The sequence below is a fragment of the Chaetomium fimeti genome (assembly GCF_033439085.1).
Source record: "Chaetomium fimeti strain CBS 168.71 chromosome Unknown B0H64scaffold_7, whole genome shotgun sequence".
Classification (NCBI taxonomy): Eukaryota; Fungi; Ascomycota; class Sordariomycetes; order Sordariales; family Chaetomiaceae; genus Chaetomium; species Chaetomium fimeti.
In genome coordinates this window covers 972478-986738 of record NW_026944335.1, presented here as the reverse complement: position 1 = coordinate 986738, position 14261 = coordinate 972478, and the positions used below count along the sequence as shown (strand labels likewise).

At 56.8% G+C, this 14261-nt stretch overlaps 5 protein-coding genes across 5 annotated transcripts; 4 read left to right on the top strand and 1 right to left on the bottom strand.

Moving 5' to 3' along the window:
• The first annotated feature begins 741 nt into the window (after window positions 1-741).
• On the top strand, window positions 742-3581 carry B0H64DRAFT_227411 (glycoside hydrolase family 3 protein). Its single transcript, XM_062799672.1, has 3 exons — window positions 742-1142; window positions 1213-2667; window positions 2740-3581. Exons 1-3 carry the CDS (start codon window positions 944-946, stop codon window positions 3507-3509), a joined length of 2424 nt encoding a protein of 807 aa, XP_062655878.1. The 5' UTR covers window positions 742-943; the 3' UTR covers window positions 3510-3581.
• An 876-nt stretch (window positions 3582-4457) lies between these two features.
• On the top strand, window positions 4458-9025 carry B0H64DRAFT_376909 (ankyrin repeat-containing domain protein; the record flags this gene model as incomplete). The annotated part of the gene is made up of 3 exons (XM_062802500.1): window positions 4458-5607; window positions 5745-5927; window positions 5964-9025. The coding sequence occupies 3 exons, from the start codon at window positions 4458-4460 to the stop codon at window positions 9023-9025; spliced, it is 4395 nt and encodes a 1464-aa protein (XP_062655877.1).
• A 507-nt stretch (window positions 9026-9532) lies between these two features.
• B0H64DRAFT_227402 (uncharacterized protein) lies at window positions 9533-10492 on the top strand. Its single transcript, XM_062799671.1, has 3 exons — window positions 9533-9632; window positions 9731-9881; window positions 9946-10492. Exons 2-3 carry the CDS (start codon window positions 9760-9762, stop codon window positions 10265-10267), a joined length of 444 nt encoding a protein of 147 aa, XP_062655876.1. The 5' UTR covers window positions 9533-9632; window positions 9731-9759; the 3' UTR covers window positions 10268-10492.
• Window positions 10493-10602: 110 nt separating this feature from the next.
• Window positions 10603-12263, bottom strand: B0H64DRAFT_406416 (uncharacterized protein). Its single transcript, XM_062804503.1, has one exon. The coding sequence runs from the start codon at window positions 11818-11820 to the stop codon at window positions 10702-10704; it is 1119 nt and encodes a 372-aa protein (XP_062655875.1). The 5' UTR covers window positions 11821-12263; the 3' UTR covers window positions 10603-10701.
• Window positions 12264-12978: 715 nt separating this feature from the next.
• On the top strand, window positions 12979-14236 carry B0H64DRAFT_445300 (uncharacterized protein; the record flags this gene model as incomplete). The annotated part of the gene is made up of 7 exons (XM_062806844.1): window positions 12979-13098; window positions 13161-13203; window positions 13281-13404; window positions 13481-13635; window positions 13697-13762; window positions 13896-14035; window positions 14108-14236. 7 exons carry the CDS (start codon window positions 12979-12981, stop codon window positions 14234-14236), a joined length of 777 nt encoding a protein of 258 aa, XP_062655874.1.
• Between the last annotated feature and the right edge of the window lie 25 nt (window positions 14237-14261).

Genomic DNA, 14261 nt, shown 5'->3' with positions numbered 1-14261 from the left:
GACTCACACTCCGTTGCGCTAACGGCGCTGGCCGTGATAACCGAACGGAAGCGAAAGATGTACATACATCGGTGAGAACGCAAGGGAGGCAGTCGATTTGTGTTGAGCCAAACACATCGCGTTCGACCTCGAACTTGCAGATGCAGATCAACACAACTGGCGTCTCCTTTTGCCCTCTCCCATAACACAACGCGCGATTTGACGCCGTTTGTCTCACCGAGTCTCGAGTGAAAAGGGCACTTTTGGCTGCGGCGCAACCCGGATTTGGCAGCACGGCTGGCAGGTGAGACACAGAAAAGCAAGCCCACCCAAGCCCGGCATTCTCCTCCCTCTCCTGGGTGAGGCGCACGGCACGCTCGTCGTCCCGCACAATATTCTCCGATCGTTTCAACGCTTTTCGGCTCCTCATTGGCGATCCAACAGTGGTGACACGGATTTGTCGGCGAGATTTTGGTGTTTGGTCGAATCAAGCCCGGGCGAGTCAGGCAGACGGGGCTTGGGCGGGAGCAACCGCTGTGGCTCAAAAATATGGTTCGCATAAACGAAGCATCCACAAGTTCGTCCCGAGTATGCCTCGAGAGAGTCAGTTCCGGACGAACATCTGGAGTCAGGCGAACAGCGATGATGCATCTTGTTGCCTCGTCTCAGAATGGCGGGGGCAAAACGTTAGTCCCAACCGCACCACATCAACCCCCCGCTGTGCCACCAAAGCGCCCCCAACAATTCCGTTAGGCACCCGGCGACCGGGAAAGAACCAAATAGGCGGTAATCAACCCACGACGCATCCAAACTGTCGGGTTCCCGCAACCCGGGAACCAACAAGGTCCTGTATAATAACGAGTGGGAATATTATTTACTATTATTATTTTGCCTTGACCGGGAAATCGCCACTGCTCTGCCGACCCAGTACGTACACATACATGTAACACCAATCCGAGCCACCATGGAACTGCTCAAAATCGCCTTTGACATGCTGCCTCGGAGGCTTCGGCGTTCCTCAGGTTCGGGTTCAGAGCAAGCAATTCTCAGCAACAAAAAGGCCACGGCCGCGACACTTCTTTGCGCCGCCTGCTCGCTGCAAACAGGCTCTGGAGTATCGGAGCTTCCGTATTACGGCCGGAGTCCGCCGGTTTATCCGTCCCGTAAGGTTTATCTCAAACATCAGTGTTCTGTACATGTTCCGGCACGCTAACACGGCTCCGGACTCCGAAGCATCCGGCAATGGCTCCACAAATGCCCGGTGGTCTCTCGCTTACGGCCACGCACAGGATCTGGTCTCGCGCATGACGGTCGAGGAGAAAGTAAACATCACCCGGGGCTGGCCCGGCCCCTGCGTAGGCAATACGGGCGAGGTGCCCCGGCTGGGAATCCCCGCTCTCTGCTTCGCTGATGGGCCCTCGGGCATCCGCGGACAAGAGTTCGTGTCGGCCTTCCCCGCCGGCATTCATCTGGCGGCCACCTTCGACAAGGATCTCATGTACCGCTACGGCCAGGCACTCGGCAGCGAATACTACGGAAAGGGCATCAATGTCGCCCTAGGCCCAGTCGCCGGTCCCCTTGGCCGCGTCGCCAAGGGCGGTCGGAACTGGGAGGGGCTCAGCAACGACCCCTATTTGGCCGGTGCCGGCATGGGCGCCATCACCCGCGGCATCCAGGACGCTGGCGTAATCGCCACGCCCAAGCACTGGTTGCTGAATGAGCAAGAGTTCCGCCGCAGGTGGACTCCCATGGGCGATGCCATCAGCGCCAACGTCGACGACCGCACTCTGCACGAGCTGTACGTCTTCCCCTTCATGGATGCGTTGCGTGAGGGAGCTGGCGCTGTCATGTGCAGCTACCAGCGGGCCAACCACTCGTACGCCTGTCAAAACTCGAAACTGTTGAACGGGATCCTCAAGACGGAGCTCGGCTTTGAGGGGTTCGTCGTCAGTGACTGGGATGGCCAGATGTCCGGGGTAGCCTCGGCCAAGGCAGGCCTGGACCTCGTCATGCCTGGTGCCGGTTTCTGGGGCGATAGTCTGGCGCAAGCCGTGCACAATGGGTCTGTGAGCGAAGAGCGCATCAGCGACATGGCCACTCGCATCCTGGCGCCGTGGTACAATCTCGGCCAACAGAACACCTACCCACCGCCGGCCATTTTTGACAACCTCCAAAAGCACTTTCCCGTCGATGTCCGTGGAGACCACGCCAACCTGATTGAAGAGATCGGTGCAGCTGGCACAGTCCTCGTGAAAAACGTTAACAACACCCTGCCGCTCAAGAAGCCTAAGTTCCTCTGCATCTACGGCTACGACGCCACCGTCAAGGCGGGTCCTTGGCAGAACCGCGACCGCTACAGCGGCGGTTACGACGAGAACTTTGGCTGGAACACCTTCAACGGCACGCTCGTCACCGCGGGCGGCTCCGGGGGAAACACGCCGCCGTACGTCATCTCCCCCTTCCAGGCCCTGCAGGATCGCATCACCAAGGACGGGGGTATCTTGCGCTGGGACTTTTACTCGGACAACCCTACCCCTTACGTCAACACCGAGGCGTGTCTCGTGTTCATCAATGCCTACGCCTCGGAGAGCTTCGACCGTACCAACTTGACGGACGAGTTCAGCGACAGGCTGGTGCTGAACGTCGCTTCGTGGTGCCCCAACACCATCGTCATCATCCACTCTGCCGGTAAGCCAACCTTCCCTCCTTTTTCCAACCCCTCTCCACCATTTTTTTAACCCTTCCCTCCCCCCAAAACAGGAATACGCACCGTCTCGGCATGGATCTCGCACCCCAACGTAACAGCAACGCTCTTCGCGGGCCTCCCAGGCCAAGAATCCGGGCACGCCCTCACCTCGATCCTCTACGGCGCCACCAACCCAACCGGCCGACTCCCGTACACCATCCCGCGCTCCGAGCACGACCTCCCCCCCGACCTCCTCGACCCCTCCCTCTCCACCGCCCCCTTCCCCGAAACCAACTTCACCGAAGGCCTCCACCTCGACTACCGCCACTTCGACGCCCACCGCAAAGACCCCGAATTCCCCTTCGGCTTCGGCCTCTCCTACACCACCTTCACCTACACCAACCTCACCCTCACCACCACCACCACCCCCACCACCACCTCCTCCGCATGGACCGAGTTCCCCGACCCACACACGCCCATCCGCCAGGGCGGCCACCCAGCCCTGTGGGACGTGCTCGCCGTCGCGCGCTGCGCCGTCACCAACGCGGGGGATGTCGATGGCGCCGAGGTCGCGCAGCTGTATATCGGCGTGCCGGGGGCCGGGGTGCCAGAGTCTCAGGGGGGGGATGTGCAGGCGCCGGTAAGGCAGCTTCGCGGGTTTGTGCGGGTGGGCCCGCTGGTACCGGGCCAGGCGCGCGAGGCGGTGTTTGAGTTGACAAGGCGGGATTTGAGTGTCTGGGATGTGGAGGCGCAGGCGTGGCGGTTGAGGAGGGGGAGGTATAGGGTGTGGGTGGGGGGGAGTAGTCGGGATTTGAGGGTCGGGGGGGAGTTGGTGGTTGGGTGAGTGAGTGGGGGGTGTTGGGGCGGTTACTGGGGTGGGTTGGGGGTGGCATTGGGTGGTGTTAGGTACGTAGGGAGTATGGTTGAGGTGGTGTGGCTCGGAGTGTTAGATGGTATGTACTGGATATGGTTAGGGGATGGCAACGTCTACGGTTTGTCCGGCTTGTGATCGTGGAAGATGAAACGATTGCTCGGGAGGAGGGCGAGGTTGTCATCCTTATATGGAGTCCTCCGACAGATGAGAAACAGGACAGGGCCATAGGCCAACCCAATATATTCGTGGCTCGTCTTGGTGGTCGGAGCCTGTATGAGATGGACCTTGAGGGTTGTTAGGGACGTGAGTGGTTTGGAGTTAAATATTGCAGATGTTCCGGCGGGGGGGGGGGGGTGGGCTGCTCATAGACAGCCGGAACAGAGGATGGATTGATTGGTGGAGGAGGTGCGGACGGCCGCAGAAGCGGCCTGGGCGTAAGATGGCGCAGCAAGGAAGAAGCATTAGAAGTGGCGGAAGCTTCCCGAGCGAGCAAGCGTCAGGAATTGGGTCCAGAAAATAATCAGAGTAGCAGAAGGGCAAGAGCCGAGAGGCGAAGGAATTGAACGACAACCCAAGACGCTCAACTTTCGAATGTGTAATTTGTGCCCCAGTTACTTTAAAAGCCTTGCGACATCAAGCAGGTTAGTTAAGTGCGTTTGGTGTGCCCCTTTCTGCAGCCCGCCAGACGTGGCTAGCATTGTCGACTCAGCCCGACACTCGGCCCGGCGCGCCCAGTCAAGGCGAGGCTCTCCGCGGTTTCTGCTAGGAGACACCCGCGAAGACGTCGCAACCTGATCAAAACACACACACCCTCATTGCTTGATCAGCCTTTTACACGCTTGAAGTTTTTAAGGTAACTACCTACGGACCCTGGCCACTCCGCTTCAATAAGTCCATCTAAATCCAAATACCGTTCCAATGAGCGACGAAAGCCAGCCCCCGAGCCCGACACCTGGCGGGTCGCCCATCCTAGCGAACCCCTCCTTCGGTTCCTATGTCGATCTCTCGACACACCGACAGAACAAGGGAAAGCGAGAGGACAGCTTTCGGCCGGCACCGCCGTGCGACAACTTCGGCGTCGCTATCGTTTGCGCTCTTGCTATCGAGGCCGCTGCTGTGCTCGAGCTGTTCGAGGAACGATGGGATAACGCGGGGTTGGACAGGGCACCTGCCGATACAAACTCGTACTCGTTCGGTTCCATCGGTTCCCATACCGTCGTTCTCGCGCATATGCACAGCATGGGCAAGGTGGCCGCCGCGACCGTTGCAGGGAATCTCCGCGCCAGCTTCCGCCATCTCAAGCTCGTCCTCGTCGTCGGCATCTGCGGCGGTGCTCCCAACGCCCCCAACAAGCCGTGCGATGATGTCTTTCTCGGTGATGTGGTCGTGAGCACCGGCGTCATCCAGTACGACTTTGGGAGGCGGTTCCCGGGCGGTTTCGTCCGCAAAGACACTCCCCGCCACAACCTGTCCAGACTGTCCGTTGTAGCCGATGGTGTGCTGGCCAAACTAAAGGCCGCCGAGGCCGGACGCGGCAGAGAGTTCTCCCGTAGCGTGTCTCGCCACCTCGACGCCCTTCAGCAGCAGCTAGGCCCCGACGCAGCCTATCCTGGTCGGGAAGGAGACCGGCTGTTCCAACCGGACTACCTTCACAAACACCACGAGCTCTCAGCATGTTTAGTATGTACTGGGAATGCGGGTGCCGTCTGCGACGATGTAACTGAGAAGAGCTGCGAAACGCTCGGGTGCAGCCAGCAGGTGTCCAACCTGGTAGCCCGCTCGCCGCCGGGACACAGATCGCAACCAACAGTGCATTTCGGCCTCGTCGCCTCTGGGGACACCGTCATGCGCTCCGGGAGAGACCGGGACGAGATTGCTCGCCGGGATGGCGTCATTGCCTTTGAAATGGAAGGGGCCGGGTGTTGGGAAATACTGCGTGAATGTTCTTGTTTGATTATCAAGAGCGTCTGTGACTACGCTGATAGCCACAAAAACAAGATGTTTCAGGGCTATGCCGCTGTGGTAGCAGCAGCCACAGCCAAAGCTCTGCTCGAGAGCTGGGACACCCGTGAGTAAATCGTGCTTCTGGTCGGTTGACACAACAATGCTAACGCTTGGTGGGGAAAGACGTACCCGGCTCTCTGCAGTCTCTGCTTCCCAATGGAACGTTCTCGAGGACTAAGCAACCAACTTTGAGTGTTGAAGCAATCCAGTTGCTGGGAAGGCTCGAGACCGTGCCGTATATGGATCGGAAAGATCGAAACCCGCGTCGAGTTCCGGGCACTTGCGAGTGGTTCGTGGGCCACGAACTTTTCCGAAACTGGTTAAGGGGCTCCCAACAGAAAGACTGCTACCAGACGCTCTGGGTATCCGCGGACCCCGGGTGCGGTAAGTCGGTGCTGGTCAAACATCTCGTTGACCAAGTTCTTCCGAGTACTCAATACAGGACAACGTGCTATTTCTTCTTCAAGGACGACTTCGAGGACCAAAAGACTACAGTTAATGCTATTTGTTGCATCCTCCACCAGCTCTTCACCCAGAAGCCCGTTCTTTTCTCCGACGCCGTCCGCACCCGACTTAAGGCGGAGGGCGACAAGCTTATCCGTTCATTCCGAGCCCTTTGGGAGCTTCTGCTCGGCGTAGCACGAGAAGAGGACGCTGGAGAGATCATTTGCGTCCTTGACGCTCTCGATGAATGCGCGGCAGACGACCGCCAGATACTCTCTGAGGCGCTGCTTGACCAACATCGCACAAAGAAGGCAACAAATCTGAAGTTCCTTCTCACGAGCCGGCCATTTGGGTCTATTAGGCGCGGCTTTCAGCCGCCCGACATGGCAGAGCTCGCGGTTGTCCATCTGAGCGGGGAAAGCGAGGAAGAGATGAAGCAAATATCCAAAGAGATCGACATCTTCATTGAAGCTAGAGTCCAGGGCGTAGCGGCAAAGTTAAATCTCGACAAGGACGAACAAGACATGCTACTCCGTGGTTTGCTGAATGTGCCAAACCGCACCTATTTATGGGTGTATCTCACCCTCGACCACGTTGAGAGGAGCGAGAACATCAGTAAACGCAAGATCAGAGAGGCACCTTCGCAGCTCCCGAAGTCAGTCGACGAAGCATATGAAAAGATTCTTTCCACGAGCTGCGCCCCGGGGGAGGCTCGGAAAATTCTGCATATCATCGTGGGGGTGGAGAGGCCATTAACAGTCCGTGAAATGAACTTTGCGTTGACGATACGCCCCTCGCACCAGTCATACCAAGACGTTGAGTTGGATTCCGATGAGCGGTTCCGAGAGCGGCTGAGAAATATCTGTGGCCTCTTTGTGACTGTCATTGACTCGAGGATATATTTGCTTCATCAGACCGCTAGAGAGTTCCTCGTGAAGGCGGACCCCAGGCGCCGGTTTTCACCGGACTCTAAGAAGCGCAAACCACAATTCAGGTGGAAGTACTCCTTAGACCCCGCCGAATCACATCGGGTCCTTGCGGAGATCTGCCTCTGGAATTTGCGGCTGCCGGAAATACTCGAAGGCACCCCCGAAATCATGGCCAAAGTTGAACCGTTCCAGGACCACCCCGAACTAGAGTTCGATGTCCATCGGATATATGCCAGGTACGGCCAGGAGTTACTTGCCCAACTACGGTCTTTCATGCGGGGCTATGGTCTTCTCGAATACTCGGCTTATTTTTGGGCTACCCATCTGAGAGCGTTGCATGTGGGAGTCGACAAAGAACTGACACAAGCAATGGTCGAGATCTGCGATGCCTGCCACCAACATCGCCCGTGGTGGTTCAGATGCCAAGCGAGGGAACATGAAGTTCGAAACAGAGAATTCCCACTCTACCTACCTCTATGTATCGCCGATGACCCTGCCACCACTCCCCTGATGATTGCTTCGTATTTCGGGCTCGTTCCAGCCGTCCAGGCCTTTCTCAAAACCAAGCGTGGTCAATTGCACGCCAAGGACACTCGGGATAAGACAGCCTTGGTCTGGGCGGCAGCATACTGCCACGCCGACGTAGCCAAAGTTCTGGTCGACGGGGAAGCAAGAACGTTGTGGGGTCTTGAGTGGTTACGCACCCGGAAGCGCATTATCGAAGAGGCGGATCACGAGCAGAAGACGCCTCTGATGTGGGCCGTCGAAGTCGGGTCGGTGAGCGTCGTCAGGCTTCTTCTTGACCACGGCGCCAACATAGAGGCGCGGAACGGAAACGGTGAAACCCCATTGATCCGGGCATGCACGTGGGAAAATTCAGACGTTTGCCGATTGATCCGGGGGTGCAGCTGGGAAAGCCTAGACGTTCTCCGACTGTTGCTTGAGAGGGGTGCTCAGGTAGAAGCGAGGAGTAAAGATCGATATGGCCGCGGAGCAACGCCGCTGACAGCGGCTAGCCAATTCAAACCCGCGGACGCCGTGCGGCTTTTGATTCAATTCGGCGCGAACGTTAATGCGCGGGAACCGGATGGCATGACGCCGCTGTTGTTTGCCTTGGCACGCGGACGTGAGGAGAATGCCAAGCTCTTGCTGGAAAACAAGGCGGATATTGGACTGAAAAGTATGCATGGCGACACAGCTTTGGCATTGGCCTGCAGAGAGGGCATGTTGGATATCGTCAAGCTGTTGCTGAAAAGGGGCGTCGATATCAACGACAAGAGTGCGGCGGGGATCTCCGCTCTTAGCCATGCTTGTCAACGTGGGCGTGAGGCCATAGTGAGATTTTTGGTCGAAAAAGGTGCAGACATTGGGTCAAGATGTGACGAAGGGTGGACGCCATTGCGCTATCGTATGGAGAGGTGCAACAAAGCTTCAAAGTTTATTTCCATTGGCAAGTTCTTGCTCGATAATGGTGCAGATATCGAGGCAAGAGACTCGCACGGCACATCGACCCTCGCGGCCGTTGCTAGGCGTGGCAACTATCATGCTGTCAGGTGGCTGCTCGAAAACGGCGCCGACCCCGAGTCGCAAAACGAATATGGGGAGACACCCTTGGTGCAGGCTGCAATCGCGGGCAGTGACCGATCGGTTTCGGCACTGCTCCAGGCTGGCGCTAATGTCAACGTTACCGCACAAGATGGGAAGTCGGCTCTGCATCTCGTCATTGCTTACAATCAAGAGGCCAGCCTCGTTAAGCAACTGCTCGATCGTGGCGTGGATATCGAGTACAGAGATAAAGAGGGGAGGACGGCTCTTTCTCACGCCGCCGGCCGCGAGGGGCTTTCGGCAGAGACAATCGTTGCCATGCTACTCGAAAAGGGAGCCGATATACATTCAAAAGACGACCAGGGAAGGACGCCCTTTGTTTGGGCCAACGCCAACCCGGTCGGCACCGGTATTGCCAACCTGTTGGTCAAGCATGGCGCGGACATCATAGACGTGGACGATGTGGATACCATGGCGGCGCTCTCGCTAGCACGTAGTGAGAGGGAAAAGCAGCGATGGTATCGCCTCCCCTTGGACGCCTCGGACTCCTCGGACTCCTTTTAACGTGCGCTTCACGCTCGATAGTCGTTCTACATCCATCATAGGTTAGTAGTAGACGGTCGACAGGCAGATCTCATATGGATTCAAATGCGAGACTGTTTCACAACAGTAAAAATGTTGCGTACGTTGAACTTGAACTTGAAAAGGAGGCAATCATAGCACACCCGACCAACCGACGCTTCCAATTTTCGTGTAGAATCCCCCAATCCCGAACAATTGTCTGCCAACACGATAGCTGCCCTGTGGTTCCATGTTGGACATTTTGTTTGCATTAATCACCCCTTCTGGCAGATGCTCAAGTATCAACGGGGACTGGCGGCAAGCGAGTCGTATGACGTACTTGAAGATCGGCGCTTGACCTTGCGGCTGATAATACGACATATTGCAACGGTACGAATACCCCGAGATCGTCGCTGAGCCCGATCTTGGCCAGCGACACGAGGCCTCGCTAACAAGCGCGCGTATCCACAACAACACGAGGTGGACACACGCATCGCGTTCCGCCAATTACCAGCTTCTTGCCCATGCAGTCGTCCCACCAGAATTGTTGAATGCCGCGGCTCAATGGAACGCCAGCCGGTGACTCGGCGGCATGTTGACAAGGAATAAAGTAACTATTAAGCTTCTCGACAACTCCCACTCAAGTTCTCTTTCTTTGTATCAATTCAAAAACCAGGACATCAACATCACACTCATCTACCTCCCTAGGTGCGTAACCAATTCACAAAACCGCCAAAATGAAGCTGTCACTCCTCGCCATGGCCACCGCCGCCTCCGCCGCCGCAGTTACCAAGCGCGACGTCGTCTTCGAAGCCCGCAACTTCACCGCCAGCTGCGTCCCCCACAGCGCCATGTGCCAGTACGTCCCCCTTTTCACACAAGCCGTAATAAACCAACGCATTCAGCTAACATCCCGCCCTCAGCTACTCCCTCAACGCATTCATGCCCGGCACCATGGACACGCAGGGCTACGACTGCAGCGCGTCGGCCCCCGGCGCGGGCGTGGCCATCCTGCCCGAGATCCAGGGCGGCACCTGCCCGCCCTCGTCGCGCACCTTCGACGTCGTCCGCAGCGAGGAGGGCCTGACCGTCATCGTCAGCGTGCAGGTCTCGCGCCTGAGCTACACCCGGGGGTCGCACTTCATCCCCAACGACCAGATCAAGATGATCGAGGGCGTTACGCCGACGGGCGGCTACCAGGCTTATGTTGGGCCGAAGGACTTTCCTCTGGAGCGGATTGTGTAGTTGGTGGTGGGAGAGGAGTGTCGGAGATGGGATATTCTTGGATCAAGAAGCTGGAATAGACGATAGGTGTATGATGAACTGGTAGTGTGCTAAAATCAAGGTAATTGCCACATTTGAGTTCATAAGAAGAGAATCTAAGAATGGGCAAATGGAGCTCCTTGGGTGCAGCACTGCTTGAACCTGAACGAGGCTGTCGAGTGGCACCACCAGTTGCGTCACAGGTGGACATTGGCGAAATACCTCGATCCCGCCCCAACAAAACCACCCCTGGCAGAAGTAGTAATTAGCACCAAATTGCAACGACCTCATATTCCCAAATTGTATTATACAGGAACCGGCGCATATTCCCTCCCAAACCCTCCGCCACATCCCCCCTCCGCCCTGTCATCACCATCCCACATCCCCTCAACAAGAGCCACAAGACATAGACACACTCACACTTTCTGATCCTGCAAAACCCTCCTAAACACCTCATAATTCCCATCCCCCCTCGGATCAAACACCGCAAAGCAAATCTGTCGCCACCACCCACCCGAAAACTCATCCTCCCGCAACACCTCCAACCAACAGTGCGCCACATCCTCAGGCGGGTTCGCATACACCCCACACCCCAGCGCGCCCAGCACCAGATGCCTGTGCCTATTATGCGCGGCAATGCGCAGCACAAGGCGCATATTCCTCTTCGTCATATCCCGGTCATCATCCGACCGAAACACCGTCTTGCGCGTAACACCATCAGCCAGACGGAAAGTCTGCGTGCGCGGGTTGCGCAGCGCGGCAATGCTAACCACGCTCAGCAGCGGCGGCGGCGCGGTCAAGGGTTTGATACCCGGCAGGAGGCGGTGGCCGCCGCGGGCGAGGTCGTCGCGCACGACGATGACGTAGGGGCTGTAGACGGCGGCGCCGCGCGGGAGGGGGTGCTGCGCCGTGTAGGGCAGGGCCTTCCAGAGCGAGGAGCGGTAGCAGAGGGTTTCTTCTTGTGCCAGCGCGCCGTTGAGCCACCCGCCGCCGGGCTTGTCGTGGCGCGCAAAGTTGACGACTAAGGGGTGCGGGTTGTCGTGGCGCGGGTCTTGGTTGCTGCTGTCCGGGAGGAGGGCCAGGCCGGCGTTGAGGGTGTCTTCGTTGAGGACTTGGATTTTGGTGGGGGTGGTGAAGGCCGGGCAGAAGAAGGGGTTGAGGCGGCCGAGGGTGTCGAGGTTGTGCTGGGTCGAGAATTGCGCCTTGTCGGTCGTGCCGAGCTGGTTTAGGACGCTTCTGACCACGTCTTGGGTCTCCCGGGCTACCTCCCTGAGTGCCTCGCGTGAGTTTGGTGGTGGCGGGCTGGAAGACCCGGTCGGGGACTGTTGCGAGTTGAAACCAGGAGGGGCTGGCGCCTGTCCCCGTCCACTTCCCAATCCTGACCCAGAGCCTGGTTCGGCCATGGCTCTCCTGGTGGTATAGGGTGATATCCTGCGGGATGGCGACCTTCGTGGAGGTGTACGAGGCCGCGATGACCTCTTCGGTGAAGGCTTCTCGTCCGGGCCACTGCCGACGAAGCTCAGAATATAGTTCATTTTTTGTGATACCAAAATGGGGTAGGAAGGTACGGAGGAAGCATGAAATATGGAAGTGTCAGTCGATTCTCGCGACTAAACAACATACCAAAGTTAGGGCAGGTAGATAAGGCTAGCAAAGCAAAAGCAAAAAGCCGAGCCGCAAGTGTGCTCAATGTCCTGCGGAAATTGCTGACACGCTTCCTGCCTGATGCATGCACCCACTGGCCTAACTCCAAGTGTCTAAAAGACCTGTTTGGTTGTGGCTGGCTTAGGCGCAGCCTGTTGTTCGACTCGAATGTGAAAAAGTGGCCATGAAATTGTTCATGGCGAGCAACGCGGTCTGGCACGACTGGCTGTCTGTTTCGGGCTCAAGTTGGGCCGAGTTTGTGTTCCTCGACACAGCTAAGAGATTCGGAGTTGAAAGCGGGGTAGCTGCCTATTCTTCGCAGCCAGATGGGAAGGACCGCTCAATCATCTTGTTTCGACTTTTTAGGCTTCCTTCTCGGGCTGCCAATTTCCACAAGGCCCAAGGCCCCTGCAGTGTAACCGATGCAGGTATCTCAGGCTGACGACCCTTTATGCACCTGCGGTCGAAACAACATGGAAATTTGCTCGGAAGGGGGGACGACAGTAGTAGTCGGCGCCTTCGGCGGTAGAGGACGGGGCCGGTGCAATGTTCCTCAGCGAGGCTGCACCAATCTCTCTCTTCCATGGTCTCAAGAATAGATCAGCCACCTAAGTTGGTATCCAACCTGCAGTTGTATGGCAAAAATGGGCGTCACTGTGGCTTCACGCCCAAAGTCACACAACAGAGGAAGCTGACAGTAAACCCCAACGTGGCTTCGCGATGATGGAGGCCGGAAAACGTGGGGTTTACTGACTTGTCCGAGGTAGGTAGGTCCGTTTGAAAAAGCAACTGACATTTGGGATTGAGGCTCTGCTGCCGCTTTCAGAGACTTCCGCGGCTGGGGAGGGATCAGGTTGTCCTGAGGCTCTCGCATTCCCTCCCGGGTGAAATAAGAAGAGGCTCCGATACTGGGCTCAACTCATCCATTTTCATGAGCACTTACCTACTCACTCAACCTTCCTTTTATAGACTGGGTTGACTACCTTGGTACCCATCCATGCTGAGCACTCACTGCTAAGCACACCTTTCCACAGCTCCAACACCTGCCTATGGTCTTCAGGACTCTTCTAGGACTCGGAGTTGTTCTCGTCGAAGAGGTTCTTGAGTCGTTGGCAACATCTATCGACTTGGCTGAGGAAGCGACTGAAACCCACTACGAAATGGATCCGGTATGGCCCTGCCCCTTGCTTGTCACGGCTCAGTTTCATTCCGCTGACAACATGGATGTTAGCCTATGAAGCAGTTGGCACCTGGGAGCAGCGAGTACCGACTCTGTGAGTCCTTGGAAGAAATACTGCCCGAGCAGTTGACAAGCGTCTACGTCTACCCTTGCTGACACTTGACCATGTAGACGAGAAGAGGTTCAATGACGGATGGATCGATGGGGATAAGAGTGCCAGTGTGACGCAGATTTATATCACAGGCAAGGATGACTTGCTCAACTCGGCCCGGGGGCAGCAGTTCGGTAGAGCTATGTAAGTGGAAGTTCTGATGCCCATGCCTTACTTGATGCCTTTTATGGTGCTAAATTGGTTGTCCCCCTCCCTAAAGGAGACAAGAAGGCGGTGGGGGCTTTGGGACGCGCTTCCACGGGACGCAGCGCGCATGCTACATCGGCGAGAATGGCGGCAGGTTATTTACCTGTGACAAACCTGAGTGTTATCTTTGCAGAGTCCTCGGAGAGTCCTTCAGGACTGAATATGCCCGTAAGCCTTGCGATGGCGTTTTGCACATGTAATGATAATGATTGACTGTGTGAAACTGCAGGCTCGCCGAATTCTCCCATCGGACCACTCTTCGGGCCCGGTATCTACAGCTCCGTGGCGTCCTCAAGTAAGATAGATCCCTTGAACTCGTTCCCCACTGCTCTCCTTCCTACCATTTTTGTTTCTTTCTCCTTTTATGCTTTGTTTCTATTTCATCATTTCATCTCAGAGAGATCCGGGAATCTAATATGTTATTCTAGAAGCCGACTGCTACGCCCGCAACCACAAAATTCACTCCAAGAAACACGTTGTTCTCATATGCCGCGTCATCACCAACCGGCCTCAGATGTTGGCCTATCCAGACACGACCCGGACCGGCCCCGATCACGGATTCAACTGTGTACGTCACCCAAGTTCAGTCGTCACCACGGCGAGGAGGGAGCATTTGCTGACGGTCAGTGTCCAATCAAAGGTTGAGGCAGTGCTCAAGCCGCAGGGCGGTTCCGTCAACTACCCTGAGACGGTCGTTTATCGCAATGATTACATTGTGCCCGTCGGGTTGATCATCTACACGCGGGAAGGGTGGTCGTCGAGGACCTAGGGATCAGTTGTTGGAGTAGGTTGGC

Bases quoted from the DNA above. Each gene is read 5' to 3' on its own strand.
- B0H64DRAFT_227411 (XM_062799672.1), top strand. From the start codon at position 944: ATGGAACTGCTCAAAATCGCCTTTGACATGCTGCCTCGGAGGCTTCGG. The intron at 1,143-1,212 runs GTAAGGTTTATC...CGGACTCCGAAG, and splicing joins TCCGCCGGTTTATCCGTCCC to CATCCGGCAATGGCTCCACA. The intron at 2,668-2,739 runs GTAAGCCAACCT...CCCCCAAAACAG, and splicing joins CGTCATCATCCACTCTGCCG to GAATACGCACCGTCTCGGCA.
- B0H64DRAFT_227402 (XM_062799671.1), top strand. From the start codon at position 9,760: ATGAAGCTGTCACTCCTCGCCATGGCCACCGCCGCCTCCGCCGCCGCA. The intron at 9,882-9,945 runs GTACGTCCCCCT...TCCCGCCCTCAG, and splicing joins CCCCACAGCGCCATGTGCCA to CTACTCCCTCAACGCATTCA.
- B0H64DRAFT_406416 (XM_062804503.1), bottom strand. From the start codon at position 11,820: ATGAACTATATTCTGAGCTTCGTCGGCAGTGGCCCGGACGAGAAGCCT.